This window comes from Carettochelys insculpta, chromosome 3 (genome assembly GCF_033958435.1).
Source record: "Carettochelys insculpta isolate YL-2023 chromosome 3, ASM3395843v1, whole genome shotgun sequence".
NCBI classification, from domain to species: domain Eukaryota; kingdom Metazoa; phylum Chordata; order Testudines; family Carettochelyidae; genus Carettochelys; species Carettochelys insculpta.
This window is the reverse complement of record NC_134139.1, coordinates 96,210,588-96,226,512: the sequence shown is the minus strand read 5'-3', so window position 1 is coordinate 96,226,512 and position 15,925 is coordinate 96,210,588. Positions and strand designations below refer to the sequence as shown.

Here is a 15,925-nt window from a genome sequence, read left to right as displayed (position 1 = left end):
AATTTAGACCCTCCTCTGATGAAGTGGGTCTTTGCCCATGAAAGCTTGTGCTCCAAAATATCTGTTAGGCTGTAAGGTGCCATGTGACTTCTTCTAGTGTTTACATTGTAATTTTAATTAATTATCTCTTAATGGGCAGTCTCCTTGGAACGTTAGCCCTGCTTCCCTCTGTCCTGAATCTGAGTGCAGCCTGCAGGCTCCTCTGCTCTCTCTGTGCTCCTGCCAGTGTCCATGGACCAGAGCTGCTTGGCTGTAAGTTATCCCAATTATTTGACTGTGCCATTCGATCAAATAGTGGTTAAACAAGAATTTACTGCGTTGTGCTTTTCCCCTCCGACCAGCAGTGATAAGGATAGGCATAGGAGACTATTGCATGCAGATCAAGTCGATTTGCTGAAAGTCTCTAATTGCATTAGTTTAATGTCTTTTTAGAATTCACAAGACAAAGGTTTATCTTTAACTTGAGTAAAAGAAACGATACAGTTAGCAATGAGGTTGTCTTTTGAAAGGGAAAGAAACCTAGTGTTGATGACTGTCAGTCTTCACAGTGACTTTTAGAAGATGGAGGGAGATGGCATTTTTAACTGGATTAGCTTTGTTTTGGCAGTTGCATGTGTGTTTTTTGTCATGATAATACAGTAAACTCTGCTTTATCTGGTATTAGTTCAACCAGTACAAACATGATGCCCCTGCTCAGCACTCGCCTGCCTGAGAGCTGCTGGAGGGGCTCCCAGCTCTGGGGGACCCCCAGCCCCAGTCAGATCCCCAGGGCTGCAGCTGCCAGCAGAGCTCTGAGCCCCTGCCAGCTCCCAGCCTGGGCTGCCAGGGTCCCGCAGCCCCTCCAGGTCCCAGGGCTGGAGCTGCCAATGGAGATCCTCCCTCTGCTGGCTCCCTGCCCCAGGGTTCCCCTCAAGCCCCAGGGCTTCCAGAGTTCCCCCAGCCAGCTCTCCAGGGTGGGAGCTGATGGAAGGGCTACGTGCCCCAACATGCTCCCAGCTGCGATGCTGGTGGGGTTCCCTGCCTCCTTGCTGGGGATCCTGCAACTGTTCTCTATTTAATGGAATATTTTAACATCCAGCAACCTCCTGGTCCTGGGGTTGCTGGATATGAAAGAGTTTTTTGTCACCTTTTTCTAAAAAATAATAATATTCTTGTGGAAAATTCAGTCATCCCCTGAAGGGTTATTGCACCGTATCGGAGACTAAATTCAGCTATTAAAGTGTGAAATGAGTTTTAGTCCTGCTTGCAGTGCAAACCTCAAAGCAGCCTTGGCTACAGAGGTGCCACCAGCGCCTTCCTTACAGAGTTGTGTTATACTATTTATTTTGAAAACCATTTGCAGAAATAGTGTGCTTTACAGACATTGTGCAAACGCTGTCTGTAAGAATCAGTTGGCGCAGCCACTTACCCTGTGTGATAGCAACTGTGTTAAACAACCATAGCAAACCTATATGGCAGTTTAGAAGAGAGAATGCAGCTTACCCAATTGATAAGAAAATGGAAATTCTGGTAGGCAGAATGTAGTTACCCAAATAAGGCTGTGGGTTAGCATGCTGACTTTTGAAAGAGACTACTAGGAAGTCTTTACAGAACAAGCAAAGGACAGGACAAGACAACAATTTAATGTCTCAGAAGAATTCATCCTTCAGCGATAGTGTTGCCTAGCAATTTGAATATTCAATGGTAACTCAAAGTGGGAAGAATGCCCCCTACTGTATCCCCAGCTTCATTTAGCACCCCTAGGGCAGCTAACAGGTTCTTATAATCAGACCTGAGAAGCAAGAAAAAGATATGAGAATGCAACTGTTTGTTTATGCACTGCATTTATTGTCAAGGTCAGAAAAGAGAAGGTTTCCATGGTGAAAGTGAGAGCTGTGAACCAAATGCAGTGCTACCTTTGTGTCACCCCGGGATACCTTTTGCTCTGAGTGCTGGTGTGAGAAGTAACAAGCAGACAGAATAGCAAGAATTTGCTCTTATTTTATGGCCACCCCCTATTTTATTTTGCAGGGCAAAGAAGGAGACTTCATTTATAAAGAAGTGATCAAATCGCCCTCCTCTTCCCGTATATCTCTTGGCAAAAAGGTGAAGTCTGTAAAAGAAACCATGAAAAAAAGGATGTCTAAAAAATATAGCAGCTCTCTGTCAGAGCAGGTATGTAATGCTCATAATGGACTATAATGGCTAGGATAAAAACTGTAAGGGCTCTTGATCTTCATGCTTCAAGTTATCTTCCAGAGGGCCAGTGAGGTCAGAAAGAAATTGTGATATGGCGATTTCTGTGTTCTTCTAAAACCCCTCACCGTGAAGTGTCTTTTATAGAAGCCTCACTGTGAGAGTGCAATCTAAATCTCCCTCTTAGGTGTTCAACAGAGGGAGATGACTGATGGTTAAATACCTGAAATGAGTTTCCACCTCTGTCATTTTATTTATTATTTCTTTAGATTTCTGCACCAATAAAAACAGCAGAGGCTCCTTATACAGATTTAAAAATATGTTTTAAAATGCAACTGACATGATAAACTGTACTCCCTATAAAATTCAATTCCCCTCTCTTATATAGAGCTAACTATCATATTGCTCCCTCTGCAACAGCCTATGAAAACAGATAGTCATCTCTGTTTCTGTCATTACTCCATCACAGCTTTACACCATTCATTCTAAGAAGAAACCATAAGTGCATGCATTTGTAAAGCTGTGCTTGGAATTTGCTCTGCCCAAAATAAATCTCTTTCCAAGAAAGTCCCTTTTGGTGGATGTTGTGTTCTTTGGTTTGGTGGACTGTCTAACGAACTAAAATAAATAAATCTTTCCACCTGAAATGTATAGGTAATTGCTTACCAACCAGCAGGGAAAGCAAAGTTTTCTGTAATAAATATTACCCTCTAGCGGCCATTTAATATGCATCAGCAGCCAATTTGCATATTCTTGCATTGTTAGAAAGCTGTTTGGTGAACAAATATATCTTAGTGTTCATTGGTCTGGAGTCCTCTGGTGAGACCTCTAGGGACAGTTTGGGTACATAACTCCAGGTGGTGTTTGTCTCTTTTGTCATTCACTGAACAGTACTCAGCTCTGATGTTGAAAATCTGGTTCCTCAAGGCAGGGGCCTTCTCCTTGTTATCTGTTTGTGCAGTGCCTCGTACTGTGGGGCTGGGACCTTTAGGTGCAATTTCAGTTGACAATAATAATTTTGGATTTTTGCCCCAGTATGAAGTGATCCATGTTTCTTCTTTACTGGAGCAGACTAATCCCAGCTAGTGCAAGTGATATCTATCAAATTGTAATTATAACTGTCCTGCTAAACCTGGACCTGCAGCACCAGGACAGTGTGACCAGCTATCACTCTATGATGCTGGAGAGAAATTTAGCAACTATCCAGAACAGTTCTGTAATAATTCTTCTTGAAAAATCTATTAGGAAGGAGCAACAAGAATGGGAGGTTTGGGATGGGTTCCTTTCCCTCTCCCTTGTGCTTTATAGGCTGGGAAAGAACATGTTGCTCAGCGTCTTATCCCATGGGCTTGCTTTAGTAGGAAGTAGCTCTGCTTGGCAGTCTTCCCACCTAGTGCCTTTTGAGATCCCTGAGAATGGGCTACCTGATGCTGTTAAAGAGTAGGGCTGAGCATTGGTCACACGCATCCCAGAAGCAATGGTAAAGTTGTTGTGTAGTTTAGTGGAGACAGAACTGCAGAACCAGTGCAACTGAACAGTCATTTCATGGGTCATCCATGTAATGGACAACACCCATCACTTCACATACAGATGTGGCTTCTTTGTTCAAACCCATGCCACCAGCCCAGAATTTCCATGTGCAATTGTATGCTCTGTGTGGCAATGACTGTCCTATACAGTAACCCCTTGATTTAACGGACTAATGTGGGGGAGGGCTGTCCATTAATGCTGCAAGTCCATTAAATCTGAATCTGCAGGACTGGAGGCACCTTGCAAGGCGCACTAGGGAGCACTTTGCCTGAGATCTGGGAGGAACGCTGCGGGCTCGGGAGAGAGAGCTCAGCAGTGGGTTCTTTGCATTCTTTGCTCCTTCAGACCTGGCAACTCCTCCAGCCCTAGCTACTGCAGCGGCCCCAGCCATTCCAGGGGCTCCTCCAGCCCCAGTAGCCCCAGCAGATGTAGCAGCCCCAGCCGTTCCTCCAGGCCCAGCTGCTGCAGTGGCCCCAGTGGCTCGTCTGGTGGCTCCCCCAGCCCTGGTGGCCCCAGCTGCTGTGGTGGCCCTGGCAGCCTCTGGCCCTGGCAGCCCCAGCCACTCCTGTGACCCCAGCCCCACCGGCGGCAGCTCCGGCATTTATTTGAGGTGGAGGAGGCTGGCAGACAGTGTCTGTTATTTTTGACATCCATTAAATTGGGGTCTGTTAAATCAAGGATTTACTGTATTCTGTTTGTGCACCAACTGCCACCTGGGCTGACACACAGGGATTGAATCTGGTGAACGTCAGAGCTAAAAGCATGAGCTATTATTATGGCTTGAGCTGAAGAGACAAGGCTGTTTATCTGGGGACTGTACAAACTCAGACCCTTTGCAAATCGGGGAGTGGGAGGCCACTTGTAATGCACACTTACCAGTGAGTTACATAAGAATAGTTCCCAACACAATGGGGTGCCGTTTTGAGGCACTGACACCATATAAATGCTACTAATCGCAAGAAAATTTTAAAATAACTAAATTTAATCATATTCAAAATAATACACATGGAGTTGTTCCATCACTGAATTTTTAAAAGCTCAACATGTGGTATTACCTTCAGTCACATGCAGTGTGGGTCACAGACAGAACCCCTCTCTGTATGTGTACGGAGCGGCAATGGTTCATAAAGAGGACCTAAGCTGATTATATTTTTTATACATTCATTTCAAATGGGCAATTCAATTAAGAAATAGCAAGCGGCAACAAATATCACATTTCCTATTGTATTATGGAACTTTAAAGATAAGCTCTTTGGGCCAAACAACCCTTTGGATATTCGATCTAGGAAAAAGAGAAATTGGAAAAACAGTGTACACAAGGGGTACTGATCTGTTCCTGCTCTTCTGCTTTGTCTGGAGAGTCACTTGACCTGTGAATTGATATGCTGGGGAGATATTTTCTGATGATTCCGCAGCATGTAAATAATAGGTTTCATTTAAATAGTTTTGTGACCGCACATCTGTGAAAATGCCAACAATTCTTGTGTATCAGCAGGACTGGGTTTTGGACTTATTTGGGTTTTGTTTTTGAATGCTGCAAACAGTTTTGAATATTCTATCATCTGGCTTTGTGGCATCATTTCTCAAACTAAGTGCCTCTGCGCAGCTGGCATGTGTTCAAAAAGATGCAAACGTTGTCCTGACTGCAAATAGTGGAAATGGAAATGATTGTTATAGCCATTCTTCCAGTAGGCTGTCACAATTTCAATATGGATAAGATGCTTTTGGATTGTCTGCAATACATGAATGTATGAAAACAGAAATTGCCCCTCATATATTTGTCTAAGCATCGTTGCTTTTGTTTATATTTTTTCTGCCTACATTACCTTTTCTTATTGTTTTCCTCTTCGTGTACACAAATGAAAATGGCAATAATTTTTTGCAAGAGGTTTAAAATTTCTGTATCTGTTTGAGGTGTTGTATCTGTGTTGCTCCCAGGTTAAGAGCAAGATAAGATGAGTGAGGTAATATCTTTTATAGGTCCAAGTGTTTCTGGTGATGTGGTACAATGTGCTCGTAAGAGAGTTGAGAAGTCATAGGACGCTTCTTCAGGACCAGCCTTTACTTCACCCACCTTGTTATTTGTTTGCTTTACACAGTGCTATTCAGTTTTACTTGTTTTCTGCAAATTGCTATTTGGGAAAATTGCATTATTCTTTTAAATTGCAAGCATTATTAGTACAATATTTAGTATCTTAATTTTTAAAACTCCTAACTAGGAGTTGTGTGTGTAGGATCATCTTTCTCTGCAAGGCTGTTCTAAGAAACACATAAAGCAAAATATTTAGTTTGGGATTTTAAATATACTATACTTAAACTTTTTGAGGCCATGGAACACCAAACAACCACATAAAAATATTGTACACCTATGAAAATTTACTTTTCTCATTGATGGTACTGGTTCCTCAGCAGTGGTATTTTCACTCACTTCTGGCTTTTTTTTTTTTTTTTTTTTTTTTTTAAGAAGTGTAACTTACTCTGTTTACTCATATTCGTGGAAATAATTAATTCAATAAACCAGCACACACCACACGTGCACATTGGCTGACATCAACCAGCTGACTGACAGCATGGCCATCATGCCAGCATTATGCATGCGCTGCACGTCACTGGTAGTTGCTACGCTGTTGTACAAATAAGAGAAAATTAGAGGAGAGGGGAGGCTAGCACAATTATAGTCGACCTTGTGTTGGCAGATTACTACCACTCTCACGAGATGTAGAAATAACATTGTTTCAGTATTTTCCATTACTGTTATCATAATATGACTATTTATTGTAAAACTTTGAATTATTTTTCCAAAGACTTGTGGCACACTTGAGAGTCGTTCTTGGAACACCAGTTTTCTGCGGAACACAGTTTAAGAAATGCTAGTCTACATAATGGTTGTCTAATATGTAATATGAGAGAGAACAAGGGGAGGAAGAGTGGTTTTGTGATTAAGGCACTGGACTGCAATTCAAAATTTTCCATTCCAAAGTCTGCCACAGATTTTGTGTGACGTTGGGCAAATTACTTAATTTTGGAGAGAGGGTTTCCTCTCTCTTCCTCTCCTACCCCCAATAAAAGGAGGTCATGCCCCCTTTCTTTCACCTTTTTGTTTATCTTTTTCAATTGTAAATTGTCTTGGATGGGACTATTTCCTGTTATGTATTTATACAGGGCCCTGACTTCAGTTGGTTTGCCGACACCTTACCATAATGCAAACAATACATTATAATAACTTCTGTCCTTGCTGGTAAGGTAGTAGAAATATTCCAGATTTTTATTGAGATAGATGCAAGCAGTCCTTGCCATCTTGCATGGGAACCTGACAATCTGAAATGGGTTCAAATCTCTTTCAGGACTCCAGCCCTGATGTAATGCCAGGTTCTCCTCAGTCACCACAGCCAGAGACCGATCCTCTGGATAAGCCCAAACTGAAAGCTGGTGGTTCAGTTGAAAGCCTGAGAAGCTCTTTAAGTGGTCAGAGCTCAATGAGTAAGTTCAGTTATAACTGAATCCTTCCGTTTTTGTTGCTGCAGGGCAGAGATTTCCACAGTAAATAAAGTTCTAAATAGCATTTTTGTGTTTGCATCTCATCTCTGATGGTGGAATAAACGAATAGGAGTCGACGAGCCCTTCTGACAAGCATACTTGTGTAAGCTGCTATTCTGGTTCCCACACACAGGTGGTCAGACAGTGAGCACAACAGATTCCTCAGCCAGCAATCGGGAGAGCGTCAAGTCTGAAGATGGTGATGATGAAGAGCCTCCCTACAGGGGACCTTTCTGTGGACGAGCCAGGGTTCACACTGATTTTACACCCAGCCCTTACGATACTGACTCCTTGAAACTTAAGGTACCCAGTTTTTCTTCTTGGAAGGGAAGAGTCACTAAGAGCTTAGGCTGAGGAAGGCTAGCATTTAGTCCCCTCAGCTGAGCTTTAGCTGAGTCTGTACTCCTTTCCATTCCCGTTGCCTGCCTCTTGCTAGTATTGCCCTGTGCTCTTAGGAGTTGATTGGACAGTAATAAAATATAGGCAGGGCTCTACGAAATTCACAGCCATGAAAAACATATGACAGACCATGAAATATCATCTCCCCCCACTACCAGTTGCCTATGAAATCAGGTCTTCTATGCTTTTACCCTGTACTATAGAGTTTTCACAGGGGAGACCAGTGATTCTCAAATTGAGGGTCCTGACCCAAAAGGAGCTGGTAGGAGGTCACACGGTTATTTTTGGGTATCATGGTATTGCCATCCTTACTACTTCACTGCCTTCAGTGGCTCTGAAGGTGGCGTCCTCCAGCAGCAGTATAGAAGTAAGGTGGCAATACTGTACACACCAGCCTTTCTTCTGTGCTGCTGCCTTCAGAGCTGGGTGACTGGATGGGGTGGCTGGCGATTGAGAGCCAAGTTCTGCCAAGGGCACTGCAGACGGTAAGGGCTGCAGCCCCAGAATATGCCATCCTTATTTCTGCCCTGGTGGTGGTTCTGCCTTCAGAGCTGGGCTCACAGCCTGCAGCCACCACTCTAGAGCTGCCCAGCTCTAAAGGCAGCGCGACCTCCAGCAGCAGCACAGAAGTAATGGGCACAATACTGCAACCTCACCTGTGGACGCACCCCCGCCCACAACTCATTATTGGGTCAGGACCCCTAGACTTACAACACAGTGACATTTCACATTTTCATTGAATAGCTGAACTCATGACATTTATGATTTTTTTAAAACCCTGTGACCATGGAATTGACTGAAATGCGGCATGATTTCGTAGGGCTCTGCCTATGGATGAGTAGCTTTTAATCGTTTCTAAAATCCAAGCAAACGCACTTTAACATGGCAGGCAGGCAGAGAAGAAAATGAAGGGTGTGTATGAAAAAAGTCGGGGGTGGGAGGGGCTTACCAACTATGGAACTGAAAAGTTACTCTGTAAGTTATCTTCCATTTGGCCCAGGTTTGAAAAATCAATTTTCAGAGAGAGTATCAGCAGGCAACCAGAAAAACTCAGCAGAGTCAGACCAGGAGCACGACAATTCTTTTCAAAAGCCTTGGGTGGGTGGGACAAACCTATTTAAGGTGCCCTTCAGAGAAGAATTTCCTTTAACATAACTCAGTAAGTGCTAATAACCAATTACACGGCTGTCACATGCCTTCTTATGAATAAGTCCCTGTAGCCTACTTGGATTTCCCATTTTGTAATTTGAGCTAGTCTAGATATCTGTGTTGTAACACAGCCTACTGCTGTACTATCTTTTTAAAATACTAAGGGTTGCTATTCCTAATAAAATAAATGTCCTGAGCCAGCTTTGTAGGGGAAAAGGTGTCAGCTTTGTTGGAGGTGAGGAGTACTAGCAAAACTAGTATAAAGTTTACCTTTGTACACTTCCAACACTGTTTCTAGAGCTACCCTCCTATGCTTCCAGAGCTAGTTCACCTGCACCCAGTTAGAACAACCTGAGTCTATTCTATTTGGTACAGTCTCTTTAGAATTAGCCCTGGGTAATTACCAGAGGGCCTCCCATCGTAAGATGTCTCTCACAAGATGCAGTCAGGGTCTGTGTGCTCAGAGTCTGTAGGAACCTTCTTGTACTGTACCTAATAAAGGGAGTTGAAGTTTAAACTTCAGATCCCTGGCTTGGCTGGGGTTCCTGAAATGCCAAAGGCTGCAGTATATTCACAAGGAAGAGGCTCTCAGTTGCCTGACTATGTTAAAAGCCCAATGCTGGAAAGCACCAGTACATGCTCTACAAACCAGCAGTGACCCATAGATAACTGAGAACCACTGATTGAAGTGTGCACTCCTGGGAACTATGCCAGGACCTGTGACTAACTTGTTGTCTGAATTTTGGACAAGTCCCATAGGGAGAATCTACACTGCAAATTACAAACTTACATCTGTATAGCTACATCTTTCAGGGATGTGAGAATCCACACCTCTGAGAGACACATCTATACTGACCTAACCCTTGGTGTAGACAACACAAGGTCAATGGAAAAATTCTTCCATTTACATAGCTACTGCATCTGGAGGATATGGATCAACTACTGCAATGGAAAAACCATCCACCACACTACAATGAGTTCATGGGAATAAGGGGACTTCAAAGTAGGCGGGGTCCTTTCGAAAAGGAGCCCTGTCTGGACGAGAAGCGCGGCGGCAAGCCGCGTCAATTTCAAAGTGCAGCTGCCGCCTGCATGCTAATGAAGCGCTGAATATGCATTTCAGCGCTTCATTAGTAAACTTCGAAATGGCCATTAGCGTGGCCATTTCGAAGTTTGGGGCACATGTAGACACTGCCATTGTGTGCAGTGAGGAATAAGGAAGGTCGATGGGAAAAATGATCCATCGACCTCCTTCTATGTAGACGGACATGGAATTTGACTGCCGATAAGTTGAGTTTAGCTCTGCAATTGACGTAGCTAAAATTGCACATTGGTGGTCGACTTCTGTGTCTAGTGTATGCATAGTCTGAGTGGAGTGAGGATGATGAGTTTGCCTGAGTATTGATAGGAAATATGCACCTAACTGCCTCGTTCTTTCTTGTTGGGCCTTCAGAAAGGTGATATCATAGATATAATCAGCAAACCTCCCATGGGCACTTGGATGGGCCTGTTGAACAACAAAGTGGGCACTTTCAAATTTATCTATGTGGATGTATTAAATGAGGAGGAAGAGAAGCCAAAGCGGCCCACAAGGAGGCGACGGAAAGGAAGACCACCTCAGCCCAAGTCTGTTGAGGATCTCCTTGATCGTATCAATTTGAAGGTTAGTTCTCATTCTCTCTCTGTCTTGATACAGTTTTGCTGTGGGGAGGGGGAGGGGCAAGTTGCTGAGTTAATTGAGTTTTTAAGGGTTGTACAGTCAGGTTTTAATCCTGCACCCAGTGGAATTTTCACTGTGTGTGTAATAGAAATAGAATTGGCTCTTAACTTACAGAGGGAAAATTGCTGATGTGTAGTTATGAGTATCATCAAGTGTAATGGACTACTGAAGGGTTCAGTTACATACATGTGAGGATCCTAACTCATGCCACAGTGGTGCCAGAGCCACCAAAAAGCTAGCCTTTATCAAAGGTCACTAGGTCTTGATTCTTTTAATAAGGAAGTTGATTGTCCCTGTTCCAGCAAGTTCAAGGTCAGACGGGTTGGAGGTAACTGCTGTGCCTCTAGTTTATTCTTCCTCTTACTCTGTTGCTAATGAGACATGGCATGTTGTGTATCTATGTAGCATGCTGTTTCAGAAGATTGGATTCTAAATCCAGCAGCAGGTGTGGCTTTGAAGGTTTAGGAAGGTCATAGTGCCAGTGGTTAAGACAGTGTTATATATTCTGCAGTGCTATAATTTCTTTATGATATGGTTGTTTGCATTGCTAAACTATTGTTGATTTCTAACAGTAGTGGAAAAAGTCCACCTGGTTTATTTTTTTCTTACATTGCCAAAATAGGTTGTTCAGTTAATTCATAGTTAAGGGCTCTGCAGAGCAGTGGGAATAAAATTCAAACACAGATGCTTATAGTTTCAGTGATTTATGCTATTATTGGAATGTGGTGTTTAAAACACACTGTTAAAAATTTAACTTTTAATATTTTTAAAGCCTGAATATGAAGCAGTAAAAAAGGCCATGTGTAAATCTGTTTCGAGACGTACCTGTGTGGCCATTTGGCTCCACCAAATGTATGAAGCTATGCAACTGCAGGCAGAAAGCCATTAAAAGCACTGTGATCGTCACAGATCACTGTGCAAAATGCAGAAGTGTCAGGTGACAATGTAATCTCTTCTTTCATTATGCAACAAATGAATCCATTATATTTTTCTCGTTGCTCAATAAAGAAGACCAATCTTTAAAAGGTGGTCTCGGATATAAAGGCTCAAGTAAAAGAAACGGGAGGAATCAAAATCTTGGAAGTTCCATTGTCAAGCATTACAGAGGTGCTTAAAGTACTTCTCCTCTGCAATTAAAAACCCATGTTTGGCCTATGCCATCCGATTTGGGCTGACTGGTCTGTTTAGTTGTGGTGCAGGTGCTGATGCCTGAGCTCTGAGACTTTCTCGCCTTACAGGGTGTTACAGCCCAGACTCCAGCCCAAATGTCTACTGCATGTTCAAACATTCCCCTGCCTCAAGTCCTGTGAGCCTGACACAGCTGGCATGGGCCAGCCACAGTGTAGACATACCTCAAGCAGTTTGGGTCTCTTTAAAAGGTACCAAAGTGCCTAATTCACGTCTGAAAATGGGACTTAAGCATTTTAGGAAAGATTACGTGTTGAGAGCATTGTTGCAGAAAGATGCTGCCAAAATTGGTGTACAGTGTGGCATATGGAGGGTATCGTAATTGACAATGAGACTTTACAACTGTGCAAGAAAACTGGAATATCAAATCAGAACCTGTATGCACAAATGAAGCCTATTAAATACCCTGTCCCACTGAAAGACAAAGGAACTGGGATAGTCTGTGGATATATATTGTTACACTCTTCCTGTGCCGTGAGTAACAAAGGCCCTGCATGTACGGTAAATAGAGTGGAAGGGGGTCATTTTTTGTATTACAGTTGGTTACGAGTAGTAAGTAATAACCTGTTGGGAAGATAAAGCAGAAGGAGAAACTGTCCAGACTGGTTAAACAGTCCTTTATTTTCTGGTGTTGGATTTGATTTGATTTGATTTGATTGCCATGATGTAAATCTCAGTATTTTCCTATTTTCCCCCCCACACAGGAGCACATGCCCACTTTTCTGTTCAATGGTTATGAAGATCTGGACACTTTCAAGCTGCTGGAGGAGGAAGATTTGGATGAGCTGAATATCCGAGACCCTGAGCACAGAGCTGTTCTGCTCACAGCAGTGGAACTATTACAGGAATATGATAGTAAGCAGGTTTTGGAATTTTCCCAGTCCCTGGTGAGGTCTTTTTTTGACCACTTCTGGGAACAGAAACTAGCTGAGGGATTCTGATGATGTTTTCTAATCTAGTCTAGGCATGTCTGTGGTGTCTATGTTAAATAACTAAGCTTCTAGGAAATCATAGATGGTTTTACATTTGCATTCCGCTCTACCACAGTTATTTATTCTGCTGGCCTGTGATTGTGGGTGTAATTTTTAAGGGGAAAAAATACATCAGCTAAGCTTGAATTGTCAGATTTTTAGTCAAAGAACAAGATGCGGCTCATTCATGGGGAAATCAAACATTGCTAACACAGTCAATGGGTCCAGTGCTGCTTCTAAGAGATTTGTGCTGTAGGCTGACATGTTCACAAACAGTGACATTTCTCCACTCTCCTCTGACTCTCCTTGTACCATTTGTAAGCAGCCTCCATTATACTTTCTCGGCAGAGCCATCCTAACTTTTCTGTCTTTCCCCAGAAGTGAGTTCAAATTACAGTAATCCCTCGATTTAATGGACTAGTGGTGGGGGGCGGGAGGGGGGAGGGCTGTCCATTAATGCCTCAAGTCTGTTAAATCCAAATCTGCAAGACTGGAGGCACCTTGCAAGGCGCATCGGGGGCACTTTGTCTGAGACCTGGGAGGAACACAGCAGATGAGAGAGAGAGCTCGGCAGCGGGGTCTTTGCTCCTACAGCGACTCTGGCAGCATCTCCAGCCCTGGCTGATCCAGTGGCTCCTCTGGCCCCAGCCCTGGCATTTCGGGGTGGGGTGGGGTTGGGTTGGATAGTGTCCATCATATTGGGGTCCGTTAAATCGAGGGTTTGCTGTACAAACATTAGGGTATTTCCTCTTTGGTTTGGGGCACTTTTGTCACTGAATAGGATCTTTTCCTCATAGTTTGCAAGATTGATGTCGTTTAACTTTTTTGCCGTAATAAATTTTATAGTGACTTTCTAACATTGGCTTAAAAATGTAAGGCGTTCTTTGCTGGGGGGGTGGGGGGAGGGGTTGGAGAGAGAGAATTCCTCTTCCATGTGAGGGGAGTGGACATCAAATAGGGTGGGAAGGAGACAGCTGGAGCCTGTGTGAGTAGCAGCTTCTGTCTCTGCTCCATAATTATTCTTTTTTCATGCTCTGAGAATAGGCATCAGACGAGCAATTTTTGGCATTTGTTGAAGGAAGAATGGCACAACATAAACGGCGGCTCTGCAGCAGGCAATTGGTGGTTTTATTTCTCCAGTCCTGAATTTAGTTTCTGTACAAAAGAGTTTGACCAGACTGTAAGGGCCGAATCCTGGAATCTGGCACACAGCCTGATTCCCCCTGCTGGGAGTGCTGTGGATCGTCGTCAAAGCCAGAGATGAAGGAATTCCTACCACACTTTTCCCATTGACTTTTTCTCATCCTGGGGAAGAACTGCCAGTTATTCCATCTGATCCTTCCCCAGGCTTCCCTCTGCAGGATAGGTTGGTTGTTTTAATCAGAGGCTCTGGATGCTATCCCATTACACAATCCCTGCTGCACTTCCTATTTTTCACATCCCTGTTCTCACTCTGGAACTTAATCTACAGTACTGTGGATGATCAGCCGGCTCAGGGTCGATCTTGTGGGGTTTGATTTCACACATGCGGAAAAGTGATCCTCTGGAGTCAAAGTTGACTCCTGTGGTCCTCACGAGAGGCAACGAGTAGGGAAGGTCGAAAGGAGAAATGCTCCCATCAACCTTCTCCTGTTGACAGACAAGTTAGCCAGGCATAGATATGTTGATTTTAGCTACTCAGTTGGCATAGTTAAAATCACACATCTGTGGTCGACTTCCATGGCTAGTATAGGCACAATCTGAGTGAACCATATCTTGTCTCTCAGCAGCATTATTCGCCGTTGTGATTACTTTCCAGATAGCAATCCCTCCCTAATGCTCAGAAGTCTGGGCTGATACAGTGGGTGCTAGTAAGCGTTTGGGAAAGAAATGAAGATGGTAGTGCAAGAAAATGCACCAGTCTTGCTCTGACACTCTCTTTCATTGTGCACTCTCGCCCCCCACCAGGTAACAGCGACCAGTCGGGGTCCCAGGAGAAACTTCTTATAGAAGGCCAGGGCCTGAGTGGCTGCTCCCCCCGGGATTCTGGCTGCTATGAAAGCAGTGAAAACCTGGAAAATGGTAATGAGAACAAAAAGAATCACTGACCTGCCCTGCTTGTTTGTGCAGATGACTTTTGCATCTTGTCTGCTTCCATGCTCCAGCTAAAAACAAAGCTGCTTCATACTTGGCTTTCTTGCTCCTCATCCTCGCACACTCTCTCTCCCTCTCCGTGAGCCATTGCTTTTTGTTATGGTTGGGATTTTTACACTGACAGAGGACATAGGATTACAAAAGCAAAGCAGATGATCTGGAGACTTTGTTCTGAGAAAACCAGGCCTCCATCCCCATCTTCCTCCTGCTCCAGCTCCTGTTGTAGTCTTGAGACTGGTACTCAGATTCATAGCTATTGCTAAGGGACTATGAGCAAAGGGGAACTCCCTTCACTTCTTATTGGGGCTTGGGAGAACTTGTTTACAGCCTTAACAAAAAAGCAAAACCAACAACCCAACCACCTTTGGAAAAGAATGTTCTCTATTTCGGACAGTGGTGTTGTGTATTTGCTTGAGATGTTGCATCCTCTTGCCAGCCAAGGGGCCTGTTGTTGAGATATTAAAGCATTAGCCTGAACCTCAGCAAGCCAATTGAATCCAAACATTGCCAAGATGGGAAAGCAAGATGCACCTACTATGTAGACTCTCAGTTATCCTGGCTTGTGCCGTCTGGAGATGATGTCTAAATGTCCAGGCGATCTCAGTGGAGGCTACCTTCCAGTGCTTAGAAGGCAAACAGTTGTGTGAAAGGAGATTGTTTATTGTATAAAAAGGTGTAAAACTGTTATCCGTTAAATTACCTTTGGTCAATTGAATTTGGTGATAACACTCCAGACATCTGAGTTCTGGTTCTGTCTCTGTCTACTGGGACTCCTCAATAATGGCTAGTACAAACAGGAAATCAAAAACGTGCTTGAAAAATACATCATTCCCCCTTTCAGGTAGCTGTCGTTGCAGCTCCCTTTTTCTAGCTGTGGAATGGGTAAAAAAATCTTCCTCTGAGTCAATACCTAGTCCATTAGTGTGTCAGTTGAAGACATGTAGGGACCAGAAAGCATGGTATGGCAGGAACCCAAATGCATCAATTCCATAATGCTCTAAGCTCCACAAGCCATAACAAGTAAGAGATCAGAATTATCTACTTGAACTTGAGCCTCCTGCACTACTTGACCTTTGTGATTTAATTCCCTTGCTGAGGTGGGTGCTTTTGATGACCGTATTTC

At 43.6% G+C, this 15,925-nt stretch overlaps 1 protein-coding gene across 6 annotated transcripts in view; it reads left to right on the top strand.

Moving 5' to 3' along the window:
• SASH1 (SAM and SH3 domain containing 1) overlaps positions 1-15,925 on the top strand; it is a 200,033-nt gene that overhangs the window by 163,217 nt on the left and 20,891 nt on the right. For all 6 annotated transcript variants that reach the window (XM_074990416.1, XM_074990417.1, XM_074990415.1 and 3 more), the window contains 6 exons: positions 2,011-2,154; positions 7,050-7,185; positions 7,376-7,545; positions 10,244-10,453; positions 12,403-12,553; positions 14,617-14,730. In XM_074990416.1, the coding sequence (XP_074846517.1) occupies positions 2,011-2,154; positions 7,050-7,185; positions 7,376-7,545; positions 10,244-10,453; positions 12,403-12,553; positions 14,617-14,730 (925 nt within the window). The remainder of the gene's footprint in view (positions 1-2,010; positions 2,155-7,049; positions 7,186-7,375; positions 7,546-10,243; positions 10,454-12,402; positions 12,554-14,616; positions 14,731-15,925) is intronic.